The following is an 11,384-nucleotide window of genomic DNA, read 5'->3' as shown; positions in this document are numbered from 1 at the left end:
TACAGTTAACATTTACAGACAGTTTGGGATTAAATTATTTTGACATGATAAGTTTGTAAACCTTCATGGATTGTTATGAAACTTGGGCAGCACCTAATCTTCAAGACCAAGAAAAAGCATCTAAAGAAAAAGTTTGACTTTTTTTTTAAATTCTGTATTTTACTGATAAATGGACTCACTTTTAAAGTCAGCATTACACTTTTGCACTGACAGGAGCAATCGTAGGCGAACCCCTTACGAGTTTTTAGACTTATAACTCGAATTTGACATGAGCGGTCATCTCAGTACAAGAATCTCTGACAAACGAGACGACTTTAATTTTGAAATTATCAATTTCCCCTACCTTAGTAGCAATATACCAACTTCATCTGCGAATGGTATATACATTTCCCAACTCATTCGGTATTCAAGAGCTTGCAGCTGCTACCCAAACTTTATAAAAGTCAATCCACAGAAATCGTGTCCCTTGATTAAAGCAATCTATTTAAATTATAGATCTCTGATTTCGTTATGCTCATATAAGCACGCAAGTTCCGATAGATGTTAATTTTGATCAGATTGTTGATAAATTTTCTAAACATTATATTTGTTAAAATATCGAACACAAATCTTTAGCTGAGCTTGATAAGAACAATACTTACACTCATCGTCCATAACATTGAAAAACGGCGATCGGTTGCATCGATTTAAACAAAACTGTTTTCTCTGATCTCCTGCTCACAACAAACTCATTCTTTGTACGGGTTTTCTTTCGAAATATGACATTTCATTGTTTCGTCAAACGTTGCATTCCAAATTACAAAATAAGTAAAGTTTCCGTCTTTATCTGTCACAATATCATGATTTATGGTGAAAAACACATCTGACTGTATTGCTTACCCATCCATGAATCATTCGTTGATCTTGTGCGCACAGACGCAGGCATAATATAGCACAAAATTTGCAAATAAGTCAACACAGCCAATATCGTTAGTCCACTTATGGGATTTATTGCCATTGAAAGACGAATTTTACGTAATCTTTAGCAGATATCATAAGACAAATTGCTAAAAATAGAAATGATTTACAGATAAAAAACCACAAGAAAGTCAGTAGATTCCTTATTGAAGTTGTTAGTCGCCATTGAAAGACAATTTTCACCAATTTTCACCCAGTTTTTATGCCCCCGCCGTAGCGGAGGGGGCATTAAGTTTTACCCTTGTCCGTCTGTACGTACGTACGTACGTACGTACGTCCCGAAATTGGTTTCCGTTCTCTAACTTCAGTTTGCCTCAACCAAATGTTATGAAACTTATACACAATGCTTATTACCACAAAACACAGATCAAGTTTGAATTTTGGTGGCGTCACTTTAACCGATCTAGAGTTATGCCCCTTTATAAAAGGAAATATTGCAAAATTTTTAGTTTCCGTTCTCTAACTTAAGTTTGCCTCTACCAAATGTTATGAAACTTATACACAATGCTTATTACCACAAAACACAGATCAAGTTTGAATTTTGGTGGTGTCACTTTAACCGATCTTGAGTTATGCTCCTTTATAAAAGGAAAAATTGCAAAATTTTTATTTTCTTCTAAATATCAAGTTTATATAATATATTTTTAAAATTGGAGTTATCTTCCTTTGACCATGATTATAGTTGGATCAACTACAATCAATGCTTTATACAATGCAATGTTTAATATTGACTTCCACTGATAAAACACAGATCAAGTTGAATTTGGGTAGTGTCACTTTAACCATTATTGAGTTATGCCCCTTTATAAATAGAAAGATTGCAAATTTTTTTAGTTTCCATTCTGTAACTGAAGTTTTCCCCAGCCAAACATTATGAAACCTATACACAATATTCATTACCTCAAAACTCAGTAAGGATCAAGTACAATTTTTTTGTTTCAGTTCTCTAACTTGAGTTTGCCTCAACCAAATGTTATGAAACTTATACACAATGCTTATTACTACATAATACAGATTAAGTACGAAATTAGGTGGCAACACTTTTACCATTCTAGAGTTATGTCCCTTTATAAACATAAAAATTGCTGAATTTTTTAGTTTGTCTCAACCAAATGTTGTAAAACTTATACACAACTGTTCTAGAGTTATGGGTGTTTACAAATAGAAAAATTGCTGAATTTTTAGTTTCTGTTCTCTACTTAAGTTAGCCTCAACCAAATGTTATGAGACTTACACACAATGCTTATTACCACAAAACTCAGATCAAGTTCAAATTTGGGTAGCGTCACTTTTACCGTTCTTCAGTTAAGTCTCTTTATAACTATATGATATGCAAGCGGGGGCATCATCTGTGTCCACATGTGGACACTATCCACATTTATTTTTACAAGTACAATCATGTAATTTATATGTATTTTTTATTTTTTCTCGGAAACTATAAAAGATACAGAAAAATTGTTTTCAGCCAATGATCATCAGTACAAGATTAATGAATAAGTCAAATAGACTGTTTATATGTGTTATTGCTCTATCCATTTTTATGTTCTTTGGCGGAAACTTTAGTTGATAGAGAAACTGTTTACAGCCCAAATAATCATAAAAACAAGATTACAAATAAGTCAACATGACTGAAATCATTAGTCGACTCCCTATATGAGTAATTGCCATTGAAAGACGATGTTTTACCCATTTATGCGTTTTTGTGGGAACTATGATAGTAAAAAGGAAGGAACTGTCAACAGCAAACATGTTTAGATCTACTAATAAACCTTCAGTCGACTCTTCATGGAGCTTTTACCCTTGAATGACAATTTTTATCCATTTGTTACTTTTTATGAGCCAGTAATTATCAGGAACATTCTAATTGCATTTCATCAATTTTATGAAAAATGCCAGGTGAGCAATATAGACTGCATGGAGCCGCTAGTTTTTAATAACAATTAACCTGGTCATCTAAAAGGCACTTTAATCTTATTGATACGAAAATCACAGTATCGTATCATGTTATCAAAATCATATGTGATCGGAACGACCCTATGTTGTTGTATACGCAATTGGGGAATATGTCTTAAGTTCTTGCTTGCTTGGTTAAAATCCCTAAACAAAATACGGTAATGTATGTAGAATATTTGTATTACTGTACATTGATGGATATTAAAACTTTATAGCATGGAATACTGTGGCACTCTCTCCGTTTATGTATCGAATGTCAACAATTTTTCGACCCATGAATACTGTCAATTAGCAATTATTTGTCTAAATGGTAGTTAAATTACATTGAAGAGTATTCATGCTAAGGCTTCCTTGTCAAATTCGCCAACTGCTTAAGGCAATTTTGGGTAGCTTTTATAAACTTAGACAAGCGAGTCTACCGTGATGTAAGAAATACTAGCAATGGCATATATGAAATAATGAGCAAAACTATTGACATTATAAATTCAAGATGTAAATGGGCCTCTGAAACTTATGTCTCACCAAACAGATAGACACAGAGGCACTACGTTCGTTGATGTGACATTTTAAGGTGTTGTTCATTTTTCATATTTTTTTTACAGATATCTGTTTTCTCCTTTATGGTTTGTTATTACATTATTTATATTCAAATTCAAATTCAATTCAAATTTGAATATTTATTGCAATATAAACTTTAAGCAATAAGTTTGTGACAAATACAAAATAAATAGACAATATAACTGAAATTTACAAATATATATATATACACAATCATTTAGTAACAGTTAATAGTCCAGTGTCCCCTGTCCTCAGCTCTAATGACTTTTTGATGTAGGACCCCAATTTATTTACTTGTGATGGTGTTGATGGATGGAGTATAAAAATCACCATTTCTTCATATACAAGAGTACTTCCTCGATTGGTATTTTTTTGTTTGTCTATTGATTAGACTTTGTTAAATTGGCATTCTTCAAGATATTTTGCAGAATTTATCTTTTTTTCAAATAAGATATGAAGTTGGCATGAGTAAAGTTTTATCCCGTCCAGTGAGTACTACAGTCAAAATTGCACATAGTATGTGATTGCATGTAAGATAATAACCATCACTGGAAGTTACCAAATCAAATTATCACCCCTTTATTTCCTGTTTACCAGCTTTAGTAACCATGTCACCTCAAGTTTCCAAAACATCTTATAGAAACACCAAATAAAAAAGAATGGTGCTTTGAATCACCAAAGGTATATGTTTATGACTCAGAAATGTTTTTCTGCAATTAACCTCAGGGTTAATTTCCTACAACTGACAAATTCAATTCAAATCTATTCTATTCTAGCACGCTTGGTAAACCATCTAATCTCAACCAAATGGTTAAGCGAGAAAAACGTTTACTGGCACTTCCTGTTGAGCCTTTTCTGGTACAAAATATCAAAAATATAGAAAGGGTAGGTCGACTTTTCGTCAATTTATTGTTAATCTGTGAATATTTTGTTAAATAGGAGAATGTCATACCATAGATAACTATAAATAAGTGCTTGTCTCATTTTAAATTATATTAGTGCGAGTAATAAACGACACCGGAATCACTTTTTCCCCGCAGGTTTTTTCGGCCATCCCAGAGAGTTTTTGACAAAATGACAGTGAGTTCATCAATAAAGCTAACGTATTCATCAGTATATAAGTATTTTTCTTAATCAATAGAAACGTTTAATAACATTTTTTCTATTTATTTACTAATATGATTTTATTAAGCTGAATAAGTTAAAACGTTTGTCGGGTTGAGATTGTCTGGCATCGGTTGTGATATTATGGACCAAAGTTGAGATCGTCTGTCAAATAAAACTTTCAACTATCGAAGTGTCGGATACGACCGTCAAAATTCATAATATTTTCGTATAGTGGTTTTCAAATGGAAAGTCTAGCGCTGGAGATGTAAAATCTAATGCAGAAGACATAAAACTTATCGCTGTCGATATAAAGTCAAGCTACATACGTATAACGTGAGTCCGGCGCAGGTAGTGTAAAGTCAAGCTCTGTAGATTTAAACTTTCAGAGCTGTAGAAGCAAAGTTCGACCGCTGGAGAAGTCGTCCACTATTACTGTCCGCTGGAGAAGTCGGTCACTATTACTGTCCGCTGGACTACATCGCTGGGTCTTACATCTCCATGAATAGACTTTAGAACTACAGAGCTAAGCACATCTCCATCGCTTGACGTTGCTTCTCCAGCGCTAAACTTTACTTCTTTGGCGCTGGACTTAACATACCCAGCGCTTGATTTGATGTAACAATAAACTCATCATAGATACCAGGATTAATATTTTGTATTTGCGCCAGACGCGCGTTTCGTCTACAAAAGACTCATCAGTGACGCTCGAATAAAAAAAAAGTTAAAAAGGCCAAATAAAGTACGAAGTTGAAGAGCCTTGAGGACCAAAAATTCCTAAAAGTTTTGCCAAATACAGCTAAGGTAATATATTCCTGAGGTAGAAAAGCCTTAGTATTTCAAAAACTCAAAGTTTTGTAAACAGTTAATTTATAATTATGACCATATCAATGATAATTCATGTCAACACAGAAGTGCTGACTACTGGGCTGGTGAAACCCTCGGGGAATAAAAACTCCACCAGCAGTGGCATCGACCCAGTGGTTGTAAATAAACTAATCATAGATACCAGGATCGAAATTTTGTATTTGCGCCAGACTCGCATTTCGTCTACAAAAGACTCATCAGTGACGCTCGAATCAATACACAGTTAGGGGGACAAAATTGACACTCATATATAAATAGTTTTAACCACTCCCTTTCTTTCTAACTAATAAAGCTTACTGTTAATGTCATGTATATGCATATGTATGAAAACAGCATCTTCAATAGGTTAAAATGGTGAAATGTAATCTCTTTTTGGTGTAACCATTGCAACGATCTGCTTTTATTTGATACAAAGTATTGCAAAAAAGGTGATGAAAATGTCACAAATGTCCCCAAAAATTTAGTCCAAATTGAAATTTCAATCCATTTGAGTGATACCTTTTCTGAAACCATTGATATTTATGTATCAACATGTCAAATAAAAAATATACATTTCACCTCATTTTTCGACAAAATTGGATTGCAAAGTTCGAGCGCAAAAAGTTTATCGGAAAACACTTCAATAATGTCTGGACATATAACCGGTACTAATGTGATAAACGGACTGTCAAACAGAAAATGGCTTATAAAACATGCAAAAAACAATCTTGATGTTCATATAAACCCCCTTCGAAGGCTTTATTATTCTTCAGCTATCTAATAATCAATCGTATTACACAATAACTTTCATATTTGAAAAAATTGACAAGGACCAAAATGTTAAACCAAACTCCTAACTGTGTATTGCCACCTAATGTCTACAGCGCTCGACTTGATATATATAGTGCTAGACTTTTAACTTCTCTTATGTATGCCACATCAATCTCAATTTTAGGCCAGTTAGTGTACTAAAATTATAATAAGACGCACACCATGCACTATTCTTGGTCCCAAATCATATTCACGTTAATGTTTTCACTTTCAAACATTTATGGGGTGGGGGTGAGATCAATATACCGTTATTTACACATCAGACCGTACTGGTTATCGGAACTTTGGATACAACAAACCAGATAATTCATATCTGAGAAACAGCCAATATATGCCCTCAATTTTAAGATTTCATTCATACATTTTTGTGTATTATTCATAATTATCAGTCAAAATGTGTTCTACAAGGATCACAAGTCCTTCACCTTTCATTTGATATATTCTACATAGTTTGATATTTACACCTATGTGTAGGAACTACTTTGTTTTAAATATGGACTACTTTCCAGTATGTTTTTTTTTTTACCAGGCCGGATTAGGTGGTGTAACATCTTACAAAGTCTATCCTAATTATTTTTGCAAAGAATTCCGCTCAAGCCGGTGCTAGGGGCCGTCTTAAACTTGCTGTGAGGTGAGAGTTGTTTTGCCTCGTGTTGAAGACCACACTGTGACTTTGAGTTGAAGAACAGCAATAAAAGTGATGTTCCTTTAATTTGCTTTTTGTGTTTTTGCTGTCCATGTTTGGATTTTGTGTCATGGACAGATACCCCATATCCTTTGTGTTTTTAATTCACATCTTGAGCGCCAGACTTTTCATCTTGTGCACTAGACTTTACTTCTCCAGCACTGGACATTATATCTTTAGGTATAGACTTTAAATCTTTACTCAGCGCTAAACTTTCCATCTCGTTTAGACTTTAAAAATCACTACTCTTTAGTATCTGTTTTAGACCAACATGCAGGGCTCGATCATACAAAACTAGAAACAAGTTAAAATGACAACAACTATACAGAAGGTTCGTGAATTTTGACGGTCGTATCAGATTGACAATTTGCTAGTTGAAAGTTTTATTCTACAGAAGCTCTCAACATTGTTCCAAAATATCACAACCTATACCAGACGATCTCAACCTTACATAACTTATAACAAATTCAGCTTAATAAAATCATATTCGTAAAGAAATAGAATAACTGAGCTGGCCGCACTAACCTGCGGGGAAAAAGTGATTCCGATGTCATTTTAAATTATATTGGTCCGAGTAATAAACGAAACAAGCTCTTATTTATAGTTATCTATGGCATGACATTCTCCTATTTAACAAAATATTGACAGGTTAACAATAAATTGACGAAAAGTCGACCTACCCTATCTATAGTTTTGATATTTTATACCAGAAAAGCTCAACAGGAAGTGCCAGCAAACTTTTTTCTCGCTTAACCATTTGGTTGAGATTAAATGGTTTACCAGGCGTGTCTAGGTAATATTTTTTTTCGACCCATTTAAAAAACCGGATGTGACGTACCATGTTTTGGTGGTATTTACCACAATCGGTTTTGACAGTTTGATCAAGGTAAATTTTTTAAAATAATTCGTGTGTTAATATGGTAAAAATGCCTATTATATGTAAACTGATGTGATATTTTAGGTTATCTAATGTACATATATCGATTCAAAATTTCTTTAATCTTGGATATTATTCAAAGATAATCGTTCAATGAAAACGAAAGTAAATATTTTAACTTGTTGGTTTTGCTTTCTTAAAAGTTGAACATACGATTTATTCCTAAATCAGAATTCTAATATGACGTTCTTCTTTCGCTTTGGAAACAAAGCCATGTTCTAATTCCAATAAAACATGGGCTGCACGTGATTGACGTCACAATTGAAATTGCAACGTCAGTTTTATTTTGAACACCGCCGGTGATCAAAATGGACATGTGTGTTGGTGTTGCTCGGTAAATTAATCATTCTTACAGTAAGTTTACATGTATCTGTTCATTGATTTATCGTGAAAAGGTTACTTTTCAATATCGTTTTGGCTTCATCGAATCAAAATGGCTGCCTTTTGAAGTGTTCTTCCAAGTACAAAAGTTCCAAATATTCTTATTAGAATCGAAATAGTTCCATCATGTCATGCTCTATGCTCATTTTAACATGGGTAGGGATTACATTTGTCATCATTTTACACCTCGCTTATGCTTGGTATAAAGACATTGACAAATATGATCAAATATGATGCCTACCCATGATAAAATGAGCACAGAGCATGACACGAAAGAATTATTTCTTAAATACGGCAGGCGTCCCTTGCTTATTTGAATTTCACAAAACATCGTCACACATTATGCAAGTTTTTTAGTTGATTTTGTTTTTGCGTAAAGGGAGAAAACTCTTTTTATTGGTTTGTTAATATTGTATATGTATGTTTATGTTCCAAATACAAATACATACACATTCTCCTATCTCCTATCTCCTATGCATACGTATATGTATATATATACACAATTGTTAGCTAAAACACCTATATATATTATATACGTTTCTGATTATATCAATGATTATATAATTGAGAATGGAATTCTGTATACGTAATTATATGTATATGTATGTTGAATTTTCTACAAATTTATCTGGATATAAACTGTCAACTTATAACCATAGTCATTATAATATAATATTGATTTGTTTAAAAAAAAATCTGGTATACTTTTTAGAAGTAATAAGGAGAGATAACAATGGCCTCATCTGCCAAACGCTTTTGTACAATCTGCGATGATGACGCAATTTCCAACGAAGCAGTCACGTGGTGCACCGAATGTGATGTTTTATTGTGTAGTGCCTGCGAAAAACCTCATAGAAAGTCAAGACTGTCGAAGAACCATAAAACAATGTTGGCTGACTATTATGCAGAGTTACCTCCATTCATTCAAGAAATAAGTAGTCAATGCAAAGATCACGACACAAAGTTTGAACTTTATTGTTCTTTTCATGACTGTCCCTGCTGTGTCAATTGCATCACCGATAAACACCAGCAATGTCAAGAAATGAAACCACTATCAGACATTCTATCAAATTTTAAATCATCAGCTTCAGTTCATCATCTCCAAAAAGATCTCGAGGATTTGAAAGAAAATTTATATGAAGCAATAAAATACTTGGAAACCAGAATCAGTATAAACAATATTCAGAAAAAAAATGCCATTGAGGAAATCCGGAATATGCGAAAGTCGATCGATGACTACTTAAACAAACTAGAGCAAAAAACGATAAGTGCCTTGGAGTCTACGCATGCAAACCTAAAATCAAACAAGAGTACTCTCATCCAACAAATGGAACAGCGAGCCTGTCAGATAGAGCAATGTCAAAACGAGTTTTCCAAAATGATACAATATGCAACAGAGCTACAGATGTATATTGGTCTGAGAGAGATTGAGAAAACCACTTCACAAATAGCAAAATATATAGATGATTTAAAAAAAGGAGACCATTTATATGATAAAGATGTAGAAGTAAGGATTTCATCTCCTCTTCAGTCGATCTTACAAGGTGTCAAATCATTTGGAGATATTAATATAATTACCAGACCTTCTACTCTCCGAGTAAAGACCAGACGAAATGATCAAGCCCAGCACTTGCTTCTAAACATTCCTGATGTTGAACAAATTAAGCCATCTTTCCTTAAAATTCTGACAATTCCAGATTTATATGAAGAATGCTCATTTGTAGGGGCCTGTCTAGTGTTACCCGATAGTAATTTCCTCATACTAAGCGTGCACAGTAGAAAATTACTGCTGTTCAGTAATGATGGCATCTTTATGAATGAAGTGATAACATTCACAAAAAATCCTTCGAATGCTTGCTTTATTCAAAATGATAAGGTGGCTGTCACATTTCAAACACTTAATTTTGCCATGTTTACGGAATTGGTGGATATTAAAAAGAAAAAAATTATTAAAACAATTAAACTTTCGCATGACTGTTGTGGAGTAGCAAGTGATGGTAAAATATTGGTCATTAGCAGTAAAAATAAAAGTACCAAAGTAAATCTGTCTGACATGTCTCTAACAATCTTAGGAGGAGTGAGGGTAGGTCATATTTCGTTATTCAAAGAAAAAATCTATGGTACCATTGACACTGAAAACAAACTCTGCTGCTACACCAGTACCGGAGAACATATCTGGACATTTCAGCACCATGACATTGCCGAACCACTAGGACTTACATTGGACAAACATGGTTTAGTTTACATTGTTTCTAACCATAACAGCAGTATCGTGGTCGTATCACCAGATGGTAAAACCTGTAAGACAATATTATCAAAGACTGATGGAGTAAAAAGTCCTTATGCCATAGATATCAATAGGGAAAAAGGATTGATGATAGTGTCAAGTGATATAAGTGGTGATTTTGATGTTGAAACCTCTGATTCAGCTTGTATTTATGAAATTCAAATTGTGTGATACCTTTTTTTAAATATTATGAATGAATGTTTATTTGTGCATAATATATCTTAGGGACTGGTAATTCTCTTGATTAGGGGACCTGGGAGGAAATCTCTGAATATCTCTTAAACAAAAGTTCAAGTTACATCTTGAATAAAATAGAAAATAAATTCAAGACCCTTTTCCAAAGACATAAACATTTCGCCATATTCAGGGGCTAGGGGTGATAACATGAAATTTTTCAGGATATGCCTGCTATGGTCTCACTAAGTTACTCAACATCAACCTCATTCAAATTTGGCACTTTTTTGTTCTTTTGTTCTTTCCTTTGTTGGAGTAGTTAGGAAATAAACTTCTGTTTAAAATTGACATGTTCAACCTAATGATGTGAGGTAAGTAAGCCGAGTGTGACTTCAATAATTGTTTTTTTTTTTTTTTAAAGGGTCTTATGGGTGTGACACTGACTGCATGCATTTATTTCTTCATTTCATTAATGGAAATTATCCAAATAAAGACTCAAGAGTATCAAAATTTTATTCATAACCTTCGACACATACAAAGAAGACGATAGAATTGCAAACATAAGGTAATTCATAAAGAGACAGGACAGATAAAACACAAATAAATAGTGTAGCATAAAATGACATTTGGTATTAATTGAAGTATTTTGTAATTTCTGTACGAAAATCGAT

The 11,384-nt window shown here is 33.4% G+C and overlaps 1 protein-coding gene across 1 annotated transcript; it reads left to right on the top strand.

Annotated features, from left to right (window-relative positions):
- The first annotated feature begins 7,765 nt into the window (after positions 1–7,765).
- LOC127739062 (uncharacterized) lies at positions 7,766–11,223 on the top strand. Its single transcript, XM_052250632.1, has 2 exons — positions 7,766–7,820; positions 8,965–11,223. The coding sequence occupies exon 2, from the start codon at positions 8,986–8,988 to the stop codon at positions 10,708–10,710; it is 1,725 nt and encodes a 574-aa protein (XP_052106592.1). The 5' UTR covers positions 7,766–7,820; positions 8,965–8,985; the 3' UTR covers positions 10,711–11,223.
- The last annotated feature ends 161 nt before the right edge of the window (positions 11,224–11,384 follow it).

The sequence above is a fragment of the Mytilus californianus genome, unplaced genomic scaffold (genome assembly GCF_021869535.1).
Source record: "Mytilus californianus isolate M0D057914Y unplaced genomic scaffold, xbMytCali1.0.p SCAF_4, whole genome shotgun sequence".
Classification (NCBI taxonomy): Eukaryota; Metazoa; Mollusca; class Bivalvia; order Mytilida; family Mytilidae; genus Mytilus; species Mytilus californianus.
This window is presented reverse-complemented; position numbering and strand designations above follow the sequence as displayed.